Source organism: Panulirus ornatus, chromosome 20 (assembly GCF_036320965.1).
Source record: "Panulirus ornatus isolate Po-2019 chromosome 20, ASM3632096v1, whole genome shotgun sequence".
Classification (NCBI taxonomy): domain Eukaryota; kingdom Metazoa; phylum Arthropoda; class Malacostraca; order Decapoda; family Palinuridae; genus Panulirus; species Panulirus ornatus.
The window spans coordinates 5,269,969-5,286,129 of NC_092243.1; the positions used below are offsets into that span (position 1 = coordinate 5,269,969).

Below are 16,161 nucleotides of genomic sequence, written 5' to 3' on the forward strand. Positions count from 1 at the left end.
TTGTCGACTATTTCTGGCACCGGTGCCCTCGGTGCCGCCAGCCGCCGGGCCACCACCACCACCACCACCACGCTCACATTTCTTCCGTATTGTCTCACTCCTCGGCTCCAAGTCGTCCCTCTCCACGCCACCAACCAACGACTCTACAACAACCACAACACACAACAACACCCCAAGACCGAGCTCTTATATAGATATGCCACTTCGTTCCGGAAGTCTGGGTCGGGTTGTTTGGAGGAGACGAGATTTGTCTCAAGGGGGTCATCTGAGGTCATGGCTGGGGTCCGGTAGTCTTATGAACTACCTTCGTCAAATCTTGAACTACCTCTCATCCTCCACCCACCTTAGGACGTACATGGGATGTTGCCTGAGACGCGAGGCCACACGTGTATAGCTGGGATCAACTGTACCAACCACCACTAGGTTCCCTGGGATGTCTACTGTCCCTCCCTAACCCCAATACGTCCATCCGATGCGTAGACGTTATTTAAACACATATCCAACCTTGAGTCTACATTCCCCCACCTCTATAAGATACAGTGAGGACCCGTTCAGGATAACTGCCTCATCCTCTTCACCAAGTCAGAGAGAGAGAGAGAGAGAGAGAGAGAGACCCTTGTCTTGTGGTACTGTACTGTGTATTGTCTTCCTAATGTTTACAAGGTGTGTGTGTGTGTGTGTGTGTGTGTGTGTTGGGCCAGGGGGGCCGGTATGTTGGCCAGGAGCAGCACCTATGTTGAGCACACACACACACACACCACAAACAGCTGTGCCGGACAGGCCTCTTGAGCTCTACCCGACTCTCCCACTCTCTCTCTCTCTCTCTCTCTCTCTCTCTCTCTCTCTCTCTCTCTCTCTCTCTCTCTCTCTCTCTCTCTCTCCACCAGCCTCTGCAAACAGCTGCCAACGATGATGCCGCGCGACCCTATAACTTCCACACTCAAAAGATACTTGGCTTCTTCGTGATACAAGTATTTATGAAGTTTCTTACGAGAAGCGAAAAATGCCGATACGAGAGAGAGAGAGAGAGAGAGAGAGAGAGAGAGAGAGAGAGAGAGAGAGAGAGAGAGAGAGAGAGAGACTATATCTGTGGATTGATAATAAAAAGATATTTGTACCATGAGGAAGATCTGCCGCTGCTTCCTTCCCCCCTGGAATGTCGTGGTATATTTGCATCTGCTGATGCAAAGGGTGTGATTAGGATCACATCCTCTTGACAAAAGCTGCAGGGTTTATGGTGGAAGTATTAAATGTTTTCTCGACCGTCAAACCACACTCGTCTTCTCAGCACCCAAAGACACACACACACAGACTCCCACCTTCCTAAACTCTGGTCATATAAGAATCCACGACCATTGAGAGTAACAAGAGCTGGTTATCAACGGTATTAAATCTTGAGTAAGGGAATTATAGGAGCGTATCACACGAGGTATATTATATGCCGACGCCTCTGCCTAGTGAATGTGCGTCCCGGAACTTGGGTAAGCGTATTTGTAGATGGCTTTGTGCGACTTTCTGGGTAGAGTCTTCAGAAAACATTTACCAATATATATATAGAAAACAAAAGTGACTTATCTCATCATTCGTAGTGACCGATACTTGGGGGAATGCCCCACTCAAAGGCAAGCTCTAAGGAATGGAATACAGTAAGAGAAGAAGAATGTAGAAATTAATCAAGCCACGGTAGGTATTTCTACACCTGATTCCTGCAGGGTAGAGAGGGTATAAGAAGAAGGAAAAAACGAAAAAGGAAAAAGAAAAAAAAATCTTCACATCTTATCTGATGGAGGGACGAAATAACAGAACGGTCAATCCTCGAGTAGCCAGTTTCGACACAGAAACGGTGGGAAGCAGCAGACAGACGCGTGCCATGGGGGCCTAAGCCTTGAAGGTAGGTAGGGAGGGACACACAGATAAAACAATACCTGCAGGACAGAGAGAGAGAGAGAGAGAGAGAGAGAGAGAGAGAGAGAGAGAGAGAGAGAGAGAGAGAGAGAGAGGAGACAACACCGCGGCCTACAGGAAGGGGTGGCTGAAGAGGAAGAATGAGAGAGAGAGAGAGAGAGAGAGAGAGAGAGAGAGAGAGAGAGAGAGAGAGAGAGAGAGAGAGAGAGAGAGAGAGAGAGAGAGAGAGGAGACGGCAGGAAATTAATGAGACGGAAGGCTTTTTGATGACGCTCCAATGGAGAAGCGACGGAAGAGCGAGCCTCCGCCTGTACAACACACACTTCCTTGCCTTCGGGAAGCACACACACTGTGTGTGGCGCTGATCACGTGGGATGTCCAGGACAGAGTGGAGGCTGTGGTCATACCCAACACCTCTGTGTTATCATGGTGGCTTGAATTATGGTGTTTTGAGACTGAACGGAGGAGAGGGAGAGGAGGAAACGAGTGACATTTAGAAAGTTTAACGGAGTTAGTCCTTTTTCCACTCTCAGAGGATATGTTTTAAGTCCGGACTGGAGGAGAAAATGTTATTCAAGGCGAGAGAAAGAGAACGAGTGTTTTGTGGGGGGGGGGGAAGCAGGAGGGGAGAACGTGCTGAAGTGTGTCAAGCAGAATTATCAGCAGGAGAGCGAATCGGTTTGAGAGTTGAAGATGTGCCACAGAAAGAAGATAGGAGACAGGGGACAACCCTAAGGAACACCTCTGTTGATAGGAGAGGATGTGGAGGTCGCTCCCATCGACGTGTGTATTGGAACGGCCAGAGAAGAAGCTGTGAATTAGGGAACAGAGAGAAGAAAAAAGAAAGAGGGATTTTCCAAGAGGCAAAGACTTATGCCACATCCTGTCAAATGCTGGGGATAAGAATTTTCACCAAAATCCTCGAGGTGTTGTGAGGAGCTTGTATTCTGCTTCGCTTCATGACTAAGATACAGCCTCGCCAAGAGTGACTTTTCGCTTGCGGTGTGACCTAATGTGCAGTCGGATACACACACACACACACACACACACACGAGTCACATAACCTATATGAGTCACAAAGCCTGTATGAATCACACTACCTCTACATTGTGTCATTCAACTAAATGAGTCACACAGCCTACATGAGTCACACAGCCTACATGAGTCACACAACCTACATGACTTACAGAGTTTAGATGAGTGACTTCTTTTCTACCGTCCAATTTGGCTTTTGTGACGTGACTTTAAGTTTCATCTCAAATAAACTGTTTGACTGATTTCTGTTCTATTATCCTCCATATCTAAATCACGTTTTGTATCTTGACAGACTCATGTTTCACTGTCCTACACAGCTCCAGCAGCTGCCTCCAGTTTTGTCGCTTAAAAAAAAAAAAACTTGCTTGGTTGACTCGTATTTCACTGCCAGATACGTCACACAAGTTTCACTGCTCTGCACCTGCTATGATTTAGTTTTCACTGTTTTACAAACGCCTAAAGGACTCACTTTTCACTGTAAAAAAGAAAGAACTAACAAAAAAAAGTATCGTGCTTCATTATCATTTGTACCCAGTGAAAGTCAGTGAAACTTCATCCCTACAGAAATGCTAATAGTGGCTCACGTTTCACTCACTATCATTCGAAGCTACTGATCCATGTTTCACAGTTCTCTACAAACTGTTTAAATGGCCTGTTTCATAATCCTTCACAAGCAGTATAAGACTCTAAGTTTTGAGTTTCACTGTCCTCCACAAACAGCATTATACTCCAGTTTCACTGTCCTTTATAAGTAGTGCTCACCACAAACAGATTGAGAATCACGTTTCGCCATCCTGAATAAAACAGTATGAGACCCAAGCTTCACCCTCCTTCATGAATAGTATGGATAATGCATGTTTCACCATCTTTCACAAGGAATATGAGTCTCAAGTTTCACCTTTTCCCACAAACTAAGAGACTTAGTTTCATGAGGAGTATGAGTTTCTCCCATCGCGTAATGTTACACAAACAACGTGTCACTCATGTTTCAGTGTCGAATGCAAACAAAGTGACTCACGTTCTGCAGTGAATGGAGTGACCCACTCATGTTTCATAATTCTATTCATATAACATGACTTCCTGACGTTTCAGCATCTAAGACAATTACTGACTCACGTTTCACAGCCCGGACACATAGAGTATGGGTTACTCATGTTTCATTATTCCACACAGAAATCATGAGGTAGGTACTCATGTTTCATGCTCCTACACATACAGTATGAGGTACTCATGTTTCATGCTCCCACACATACAGTATGAGGTACTCATGTTTCATGCTCCCACACATACAGTACGAGGTACTCATGTTTCATGCTCCTACACATACAGTATGAGGTACTCATCTTTCGTTGTCCTACGCATACAGTATGAGGCACTCATGTTTTATTCCTCAACACATACGGTATGAGGTACTCATGTTTCGTTGTCCTTACACAAACAGCATGAGTGACACGTTTCATTTCCCCAACACACAATACTTGCCATACACACCCATACCAAATGGCTCTTCACGACCCACACCCATCCACCCATACACACACACACACCCACACAGTGAGGAATTCACTGTCTCTCACGCAACCTGCACATGGATCATGCATCCCTGTCCCATACACATCACATATTCACCACAGTCTTACCCGCACTGCATGACTAGCGTATCTGTTTTGATAACACGAGGTAGGAGGGGCAAGAGACAGGACTATCATCATTTTGTGTGATGCGTAAGGAAAGATTTTCCCACTTCCATCTCATAATGGGGAGACAACACTACGCTTGATGTGAATGTTAAAGTTTCTATGATGTGAGAGATAGAGAGAGACAGTACGGGAAGAGATCCCCAAGGACGAAGTAGGGTGAGGGTGTCGGGGAGAGAGGGGAAAAGTGTATGTGGAACTGGTTCATGTTCTTATGAGCAGAGGTTCGAACGGAACATTGGTGAGTCAGGGTTTAAAACAAATGACGCATGACGGTGAGTAAGGCATCAGTCACTCAAAAGACATAATTGATCAAAGAATGAGATTCTACGGTACATGGGAAGGACAGATAACAGAAGACCTGATGGTCTGTGACGAGATATCTGCTGGAGGACAGTAATGGCAGTACGTGGGAAGGACAGATAATAGAAGACCTGATGGTCTGTGACGAGGTTATCTGCTGGGGGACAGTAATGGCAGTACATGGGGAAGCTTTATTAACATAATATCAGGTTGTACTATTGGTGGCGTAATGTGAGGCGGGTGTGAGTGTAGCCTTGGCTTATGAGGCGGAAGGGAGACCTTCCCCCCCGAGGCCAGCAGGCGTGGCTGGCTATATAATAATAATACTACATGAAGTGTGTCAGGGGGAGGAGACAGCGCCACGGAATAATAACACACTACAGTGCCACAGGAGACTGCCACACAAGTGCCACACCACGTCCGCCGTACTAGGTAGCCACACAAGTGCCACACCACAGTGTCATACTAGGTTGCTGCCACGCAAGTGCCACACCAGACTGCCACGCCAGATTCCCCTATCAGAGCCACAACAGAATGTCACCTCAGAGAGCTACAACACAGTGCCACACGAGTGTCATAGGCATAGCCTAATGCCAGAGTGCCATGACATGGTGACACAGCAAGCTGCCACTCCAAAGCACAAGACCAGAGCGCCGCAACTGGGATGCGCCAGAGTGTCAGCACCACGGGATGAGACACCAGTGTCATGCCGGAGTGCCAAAGTCCCATGACAGACACTCCAGAATGTCATCTCAGAGTGCCTGGCCAGGGGCACGATAGAGAGTCACGCCAGAGTGCTTGGCCAGTGGCATGAGACAGTGCCTGGCCAGTGGCATGACACAGTGCCTGGCCAGTAGCATGACACATTGCCTGGCTAGTGGCATGAGACTCAGCAATATCATAGTGTCTAATAGTGGTATGCCAGGATGCCACGTTAGAGTGCCTGGACACTAGCATGCCGGTGCTCCACGTCAGAGTGCCTAACCAGTGGCATTCTAGAGTGCCACGTCAGTAACATGAGAGTGCCATAACGGAGCGTCATGCTAAACCCTCGACCCTGCACCACATACCGGTCAACGTAGACGCTGCCTCAGACCATATACACACCGACAGTATTGCGATTCACAACACTGCCTCATACCACATACATATTGAACTTACGGTGCTTACAGCTGGATAAACTTTCCTATGCCTCGTAAAGTACAACCAAGTTTTCCACCATGCAAAGTCTATTGAGACACATTTCTGTACACCGGATCTATGTTCTTTGTTCCATCATGTACAACCCTTTTCAAGCCTTACTGTTTACGATGTACAAGCTCGAATACACCGATCACGTATCCTTTCCTTAGTTATTAGTCTCGTACATCTCTCTCTCTCTCTCTCTCTCTCTCTCTCTCTCTCTCTCTCTCTCTCTCTCTCTCTCTCTCTCTCTCTCTCTCTCTCTCTCTCTCTCTCTCTCTCTCTCTCTCTCTCTCTCTCTCTCTCTCTCTCTCTCTCTCTCATTTCCCATCATACACACCTTTTTTTTTATCACCTATCTATGTACACCAACTTTACCTTTCCTATGGTTCATAATGTACCCCTCTTTCACGAACGATTATGTACAGCTTCCGTACTTCCTGTGATGTACATTTTTTTTGTCATGACCATTTTGTACCCTTTCCTAGTTTCCTTTCCGTACACTTTCCCCCTCCTATTCCAGATGTAACAGCCCGGCCCAACAGAGAAACCCCTTTTCCATAAATCTATCAATATGTCGATGTATCAGATTCTTCAGACAGTTTCAAAATATGTAATCCTTCCCTTCCTCCACCTTCCAATGTCTTAAACATCCAATTTATCATTATTCTTTTAGCTCTGAATTATGCAGTTCGTTTATAAGTTCTATCAGATTAAATGAATAAATAGAACCTGTCCTCTTTCCAAGTTCCAACAAGTTCCTTCAATTTCTATTCTTAAGTTCCAATTTCCGTAGTTGTTTTGTATTTCAAATATCCTAATTTTTCTTTGAAGGTTCTGGTATCATTTTCCTTTATAAGTTCCAACGTCCAGTTTTCTTTCATAGGTTTTACCATTCACTTTCATTCTTTTTTTTTTCATGGTCCAAAACATTCCCTTCATTCAATTTTCAATATCTCCTTTCCTAAGATTGTAATGTCACCTGATCTAAACCTCCAACCTTCCGTTTTCTATACTTCCTACACCTACCTTTTTAAAGGATAAACATCCCCTTTTTTTCCAAAGTCCAACATTCACTACTATTTCTTAAGAAAAACTCCAACATCCACTTACTACTTTTTTTCTTTCCTACTCCTTAATGCATTAATGTATCAACAATTTATTTTTGAATACCAAAAACATCCTGTTTTTTAAAGTTCTAACATCCCCCTTTATCCTAACGCTCCTAAAACCTTTATTTCTACATTTTTTAAAGTTCCAACATCTCCCCCACCCTTTATTCAAAGTTCCAAGATCCAAAATCTCTCTCTCTCTCTCTCTCTCTCTCTCTCTCTCTCTCTCTCTCTCTCTCTCTCTCTCTCTCTCTCTCTTTATTCTGAAAATTCCAAAATCTACCTTTTTCACATTTTCTCAAAAAGAAAATTCTCAGCAGAGACGTTCATTTAAATCATCAGTATATACATGAGACAACAGTAAAATGTGCACAAGTACCATAACTCAAAAATCAAATCTTTTATGCATTTAAAACTACATACCTTATACAAAATACCTCTCGTTACTTTAATATATTTCCCAGCCAAATTATGTGAACTGAGCGATTGTCACAAGTTTAAAAATGATTGATCATTTTCATCTATGCCAGTTACAGACACTTGTATATCAAAACTTGCCTTTATGTAACTCATCTCGATAGATCTAAACGCATGTTTTACACTTTCGGATATCTCAAGCGTTTTTTTTTTTTCGATTAGATGTATTTTTTGTTCCGGATGATCATAACAAAGTTTGGAATTTGGTTTCACGTAAAAGGCTGATAACACAGGACATCTTCCCGAGATAAGGCCTATATGATGATAAGGAACAGATATCAGATACCAAAAGTATATCATTAAACACAAAAGTAAACATTTCCTTAACACACACACACACACACACACACACACACACATATATGTATATATATATATATATATATATATATATATATATATATATATATATATATATATATATATATATATACATACAAATTCATGCCATACGCCAGGGTGTGTGTGTGTGTATGCATACACAGACATGAAACATACATGCAAGGCAATACGCAAATAGTAATCACAAATAGCACACACACACACACACACACACACACACACACACACACACACACACACACACACACACACACACACGCAAATATACCGTGACCAAATTCTTAAAAAAAAAAACCCGGATCACTGAGCTGAGCAAAATCTTTATAGCAGTCAAAAGAATGACGTAAAGTGTGGTTGCCAGTTTAATCAGCTGACGTGATACAAGGGTTTCATTAACCAGTGAGGGAAGGAAGTACTGTTGGAGACGCCAGAGGGGCACAATGTTGGTGATGGAGAACCTCACAGCTGTGGGTGATTGGGGCACTAGTGGTGCACGTTCGAGGACAAGGAATACATGATTGAGGCAGAAGGTGGTGTGGCGTTCTCGGCCAAGGTACAGAGTGTAGTGGGGGATGGTGGAGGATTGCTCTCGGTACAGAGTGTAGTGGGGGATGGTGGAGGATTGCTCTCGGTACAGAGTGTAGTGGGGGATGGTGGAGGATTGCTCTCGGTACAGAGTGTAGTGGGGGATGGTGGAGGATTGCTCTCGGTACAGAGTGTAGTGGGGGATGGTGGAGGATTGCTCTCGATACAGAGTGTAGTGGGGGATGGTGGAGGATTGCTCTCGATATAGAGTGTAGTGGGGGATGGTGGAGGATTGCTCTCGGTACAGAGTGTAGTGGGGGATGGTGGAGGATTGCTCTCGGTACAGAGTGTAGTGGGGGATGGTGGAGGATTGCTCTCGGTACAGAGTGTAGTGGGGGATGGTGGAGGATTGCTCTCGGTACAGAGTGTAGTGGGGGATGGTGGAGGATTGCTCTCGGTACAGAGTGTAGTGGGGGATGGTGGAGGATTGCTCTCGGTACAGAGTGTAGTGGGGGATGGTGGAGGATTGCTCTCGGTACAGAGTGTAGTGGGGGATGGTGGAGGATTGCTCTCGGTACAGAGTGTAGTGGGGGATGGTGGAGGATTGCTCTCGGTACAGAGTGTAGTGGGGGATGGTGGAGGATTGCTCTCGGTACAGAGTGTAGTGGGGGATGGTGGAGGATTGCTCTCGGTACAGAGTGTAGTGGGGGATGGTGGAGGATTGCTCTCGGTACAGAGTGTAGTGGGGGATGGTGGAGGATTGCTCTCGGTACAGAGTGTAGTGGGGGATGGTGGAGGATTGCTCTCGGTACAGAGTGTAGTGGGGGATGGTGGAGGATTGCTCTCGGTACAGAGTGTAGTGGGGGATGGTGGAGGATTGCTCTCGGTACAGAGTGTAGTGGGGGATGGTGGAGGATTGCTCTCGGTACAGAGTGTAGTGGGGGATGGTGGAGGATTGCTCTCGGTACAGAGTGTAGTGGGGGATGGTGGAGGGATAAAGTAGTTTTGCCAGGTCCAATGTTTTACATTGCTGAAGGTTACACGGAAAAAAAAGTAGTTATCTGTAGGTACATGAAGAGTTTGTTGGAGGTTGAAGGCTACTACAGCAACTGCTTCTGTTGGTGAGGTACAAGAGAGAGAGAGAGAGAGAGAGAGAGAGAGAGAGAGAGAGAGAGAGAGAGAGAGAGAGAGAGAGAGAGAGTTAAGCCCAGCATTAGTGTTAAATGTGGATCAACAACAACATTCTGGCATTGTTTTTTTTTGTTTTCTTTGAGGTGTACTAAAATTTCAAAGGAAATAAATATATTTTCACACAGTTCATTGTTGCGGGTTAGTAAAGCTAGGACGGACGCCCGCTAGAAGGCGTTAGAAGTGATGGACAAAAAGAGAGAAAAAAAAAGAGAGACATGACCCACAGACGTCGCGTCGCACGGAACATAGTCCGTCTGGGAGAGAGAGAGAGAGAGAGAGAGAGAGAGAGAGAGAGAGAGAGAGAGAGAGAGAGAGAGAGAGAGAGAGAGTGAGCAAAAGAATGGAGAGAGCCAGAAGGCCCTCCCACATCAGCTGATTCTCTCTCTCTCTCTCTCTCTCTCTCTCTCTCTCTCTCTCTCTCTCTCTCTCTCTCTCTCAACTTTGTCTCATCAAAAATTTCTGGCGAGAGCTTGAGGCCGGGGGGATGAGCGGCGGGCGGGCAGCTCGCCTCACACTGGACAACACCACACTTTTCATCGCCTGGCTCCTCACAACACACAACTCCTCCCCGATCACACTAACCTCTCCTCTCCCCTCCCTCTCTCCCTTCCCTCCCACTGCCGTTTTTCACCTGTAGCGTTTTCTATTATTCTGCCCCCCCGGGGGAGAGAGAAAATTTACTCTAATATATTTTCTTGGGGGAAGGGAAATCTATTTTGGCACTTGTACGATCGCTCTGTAGCTTGGCATGCACTATGCCAGTCTCCGGGCAGGTACTTGGGGCGCCCTCCTCTTCCTCCTGGTGCTGGCGATGCTGGTGGTGGTGGTAGCTGGTTGGTTGGTTGGCTGGTTGGGTGGATCTCCTTTCACTCGTATCTGCAAGACACTATTGGATGTCTTCCGAGGCATCTTGGAGGTCTCTGAAGATGTCTACTTACTTCAAGACGACTCTGAGAGGGATTCTAAGGTCCATGTGTACTCCAAGTGATGCTCAAGGTGTATAGATCGAGTAAACACGAGGCTTATCAAGTGAATCTTATAAATTTCCTCTTTTTCTTCCAAGGCAGTACTCTGCATCGCAAGGTTTGAGATAACAGACCATTGTTTCCATCAGTAAGCACCGAGTACACTCCATCTTTACCTCACCTACGTCAGGTAGGAGCCTGAGGTCCTTGTAGCGGGTGGTCCCTGGACGCAACTCCTCTGGGGCTGGAAATGACGGTCGGGAGGGGATGGTGGCAGTGAAGGACCAATGGAGTCCGATGGCGCACACACTCACACACCCTCCCTCCCTCCCTCCCTCCTGTCCCCCAATCACGTGCCTCTACTCCGTGACAACACACACGCACCACCAACCTCCCTCCCTCCCGCTAAACAGACATACAGACTCCACCACACAAACCTCGAAGTTTCTTCGGCTTCGGCTCTCCAACAACGACGAACTCTCACCAAGACACAAGGGCAGGGGGACAGGGTATCAGTTACAGGTCCAAGCTTGCTGAAGACCACCTCTGTTTAATCAACGCGACACACATATGACCATGACACCATTCTGTCTCTCTGTCAATGATCGTCCCCGTCTGTTTTTAAGAGGATTTTTTTGCCTGCCAGTGACCAGCTGGCGATCACAGAGCCGTGAGAGGGCGCGAGGAAGGTCTCTAGGTCATGACCATATAGGTCTACTGTGTCAGGCTTCGTAAAAACAACAGCTCCTCCTCCCTCCCCCTTCTTCAGGAGAGAGAGAGAGAGAGAGAGAGAGAGAGAGAGAGAGAGAGAGAGAGAGAGAGAGAGAGAGAGAGAGAGAGAGAGAGAGAGAGAGAGAGACGCGGTGGAGACACCGAGACAGGCGCCACATACTTGAGGCTGAAGGCAGCCGTGGACAAAGAATGACATCGATTGTGTGACCTCGTGGGGCGGCAGGCGGCAACACAACGCGGCCACCCACTTGTCGATAGCCGTGTCCCTGTGGCTGTGAACTGTTCCTTTCACTGGTGGATGATAGACGGCAGCCTAGCATGTGTGTGTGTGTGTGCGTGCGTGTGTGTGTGTGTGTGTGTGTGTGTGTGTGTGTGTGTGGTATACACCCTCACCACGTGTAACGTAGCTGTAGCTCCTGTCTTGTTTGATGGTATGGGAGGCCCGTGCCGCCTCACTGGGTCAAGTGTGATGAAGTGTATGTGTGCTCGAGTGTGAGTGTGTCAAGTGAAATCCATATGGTCTTTCTCTGCACAGTAGCACAGGCAGCCTCGAGGTGCGTCATCAGCTCACGGCACACATACGTGCAGCGCTGTGCACCTCCGGTGAATGTAGAGCTTAAGTTAAGCAGTTTAAGAGAAAACGTCACTTGCTCTTTACTATAGAAATAAAAGGACTACGTCAATGTGTCGGTGCTTCACAAAGGCCCTTTTCCCCCGCGCTACAGCCAAGGGGGACAAGATAGTCAAACCCGCTGACGACGATACATGAGACCCAGGTTGTGCCTACATCACGACCATAGAACGACCAGTTCCCCCCCTCCACCACCACCACAGCACGTACATATACGGTACCTCTCAGCTGCTGCTGGTGCCGACTGTCTCTTGTTTATCGATACTGTGGCAACACGGATGAAATTTCCTTGAACGGGGAGGCCGCCGCCAGGGGCGTGCGTCATTCGCAGAGTTACCTGACCCTCGACCACCTGGACCCCCCTCCCCCCCTATCACTCGAAATATGGTCGAGATGAGCTTCACTCACCCAGGAATCAATCTACTCTACTGTTTAGAAACGAAAAATGATCCGGGTGCCTCTTTGGCATCACGTGATCTGATCAGCTGAGCTTTTTTGTCTACCCAGACTTGACATTCCATCCCACTCCGCCCGACCCGGACCTCCACTACTTCGCTATCCTGACGGAGGTAACACCACCTACCCCTCCCCTCCATACACACACACACACACACACACACACACACACACACACACGCCTCCTCGCTCACGTCTTACACTTTTTTTGCGCTGAATTCTCCAAGAACTATCGTTCTCCTGACGGGGCTAACGCCACCACCCCAGACGCCTCGCTCACGACCTAAGCCTTGGTAACCAGGAATCTCCAACATAGACTTACCTTGGCCAAGTGTAGACTCCGCTGACTTCGAATCCGTAATGCCAAGATCCGGAGTACTCTCCCTGACCCTTGGGTCCCGTACACACTCCATGGCCGTGGGCCTTCCCATCCTCCCACCCTCCACAGTACGTTCCACCGTCGTCGAAGTCAAAGCGGCCACCGTTGACAGCCTTGTTGGTGCCGCTAGCCTGGCCGGTGGAGGCCATGGTGGGGGCCGCCCCTGCTGCAGCTGCTGGCAGCCACGGGCGTGGGCGTGGGCGGGCAGGGCGCGCTGCACGTGGCGCCGCCTCTACTGACGAAGTTGGTCACGATATATAACACTTGCGGGAGGGGAGGTGAGTTGAGGGGAGAAGGAGAGGAGGAGAGGAGGGTAGTACCTGACCACCACCGTGTGTCACTGGTTGCGGTTGACCTGCCTGCCCTTCCTGCCCCGCCGCCACCGGAGGTCACACGCCCTGCCACCCGCGGGCTCCACAACAGCCTGGGACGTCCGTGCCGCTGCAGCAGGGGAGGCTGAGCAGAGGAGGTGCGGCGACGGCGGCAGAAGGAGGAGCAGCAGCGGCAGCAGCAGCAGCAGGAGCAGGGGGAACGGGAGCGGGCGGGCGCCGCGGACACATGCTCCGTCACACTAGCCAGGCCCGCGCGCGCCGACCCCCCAACACCGCCATTTTTGGCAAGGGAGAGCGCCGGAGGCCGCTAGGGGACACTAGCGTATAGTGGCGGTGGTAGTGGAGACTTCTGCAGCTGGTACACCTGCACACCCAGCGCTGCCGCCCTCCAGCCCTCCGACCAGAACATCTGTAGCTCGCCCACCGCTCCACACACTCGACTGACTCACACACTCACCTCTCGCAGCCACGGGGACGAGGGATCGATCATGGCGCACTGCCTTCTGACACCACCACCACCACCTCCACCACCACCTCCACCACTACACAATCTATTCACTGTACACTGCCCTCTGACACCACCTCCACCACACTTGCTGTGCGCTGCATTCTGACATCCACCAGCTCCACCGCCAAATCCACCACGCTCGCTGTACTCTGTATACTGTCTTCCGACAACAGCAAATCACAACCACCTCTACCACACGCTATATACGCTGTGCACTGCCTTCAGACACCACCACAACCACCACACTCGCTGTACATTGTACACTGTCCTCTGATACCATACCACCTCCACGATATGAGCCCCCGCAGCGCAAAGGAAACAGGCCACGTCCACCGGGCGGGAACACAGGTCAAGAAGTGTGGTAATGTTGTGACCTTGTTTGTGAGAGGTGAGGGCAGCAAAATAGTTATGAAGTAGTAAAAGTTCGGTTGTCTTCAGCATGAAATTTACAACCTGGGCATGACGGGTCCTGTGACGTGTTGAGTATGTGTCTGTAGTGGTGTAGCGGTAATGATATCCAAAACGTAAGAGAGTAAGTGTCACACGTACATACCTGGGGAGTTTAGTTTTCAGATGGGCGTATATCTAGTTGGAATTCATGACTGGGCTGGATGGCCGGATGTCTAGTGCTTGTCGCGTCACTGCTGTGAGTATGTGCTTAGTTTGTTAGGGAGGGACAGGTATGACTCCAGATTACTAAGACTGTGGAAAGGCGTGCGCGTTTCGTTTCTAGTCGAGGGTTCTTAATTAGTTATGGTATGGTTTGGATGAAAGCCGCCTTGGGCCTTTGCAAAGAAAGTAATCAAATGCTGAACACATTGAAGTAAGGTTATATGGTGAGTATTTTTGTTTCATTCTGCAGATGTTGAGTGCTTGTGGCTACAAGGTAACTGGTAACTGTTCTGAAGGCTTTGTCTTGTGTGGTTTGAAGTTCTGTTACGATTGCTTTCGACAGGTTGGGTGACCAGGTGGATGAAGCATAGTGTAAGGTGGGTAGGACGAATTCTTTTTCAGAGGAAGGTTAGGGATTCTTTCTACGTGTCCATCACTGGTACCTGTAAGTGTTTTGAGGGGCGTTTAATTTGTGTATGGCTTTTGTGATCATATTGTGGAGCGAATGAGTGTGTCACACGTAATACCTGCCTGTAAGGTACGGCTGGAGTACTGTTGAGTGGAAGTGGTTGACCATTTAGTATCACTGGAGGGTGTGGAGTGGATTCCAGTCTACCTTGGGTTAAAAGTGTAACAGTTCATTTGTGCCAGGACGCAGACAATCTGATTTGAGAGAGCCAATGTTTTGGTTGTGCGATGTAATGCTGAGTGTTTGTTATTACCCGATTAATGTCTGGGTTTTGTGATTACAAGCTCGTCCGTATATGTGAGGACTTTTGGCTCTGTGGCCAGCGGGAGATGTTTGGAAGTCATGTAAGGAAAGAGATCGAAGGAGGTTGGAGAAGCAACTGTTCCTTGGGGAACTCCATTGTAGAGTCTAAGGGTTTTAAGGGTGAAGCCATTATGAATGATTCTGGCTTGTCGACCAGATACAAAGTTGGGTAGTTAACCATTTTTTGCCTTTTTTATTGGGAGGAGGTGGTGACATGTCAAGTGTGTGTGCGTGTGTGTGTGTGTGTGTGTGTGTGTGTATATATATATATATATATATATATATATATATATATATATATATATATATATATATATATATATATATATATATGTATATATATATATATATATATATATATGTATATATATATATATATATATACATATAGGGTCACGTGCACAAATACAGAGCACCTACATTAAAGATATCAATGGAATCCATTTGTTCGTTGGATTCGCCGATATCAAATAACACATATTTCATAAAAATCAAGAACTTTTTTCCCCTGTGTTTATACACCACACTGGGTTTTTTTTTCTAACCCACATAACTCGCTCGCTGAAATGGACTTCAAGCTAATGTTACGACGAAAAATTTGTGACTGATGATAATGATGATGAGGATTACCATTATCATTCGTTTTTAATGTCGTTCTATCATCCTTACACTATGCGAAGGGCTGAGGCTGCCTGTAAGAAATTGGGACATCTGTTCAGAGATGAAAAGTAGATATCAACTCTTTTGAACAGTTGTTCCTACTCTACGATAGATGGATTTTGAATAGTTACTCTACGATAGATGGATTTTGAATAGTTACTCTACGATAGATGGATTTTGTCCTTGTGTGGGGTACTGCCTTCGCATCTAGGGTGGTTCTAGCTCTACATACTTACTAAACAACCAATCCGATTCATCAACTCTCCCAGTATAATCTTTGAACCTTGACCCACTTGACCTACGCTGCGGCGTTGAGTCTGTTTCTCTCTCCTATGAATATTCCTC

At 47.2% G+C, this 16,161-nt stretch overlaps 1 protein-coding gene across 2 annotated transcripts in view; it reads right to left on the reverse strand.

The window, feature by feature from the left end:
- The window catches only part of jp (junctophilin), a 182,480-nt gene extending 169,264 nt beyond the window's left edge, over positions 1 to 13,216 (reverse strand). For both annotated transcript variants that reach the window (XM_071674556.1, XM_071674555.1), the window contains exon 1: positions 12,876 to 13,216. In XM_071674556.1, coding sequence (XP_071530657.1) covers positions 12,876 to 13,081 — 206 coding nt within the window. In that variant the 5' untranslated portion in view covers positions 13,082 to 13,216. The remainder of the gene's footprint in view (positions 1 to 12,875) is intronic.
- Positions 13,217 to 16,161: the final 2,945 nt, after the last annotated feature.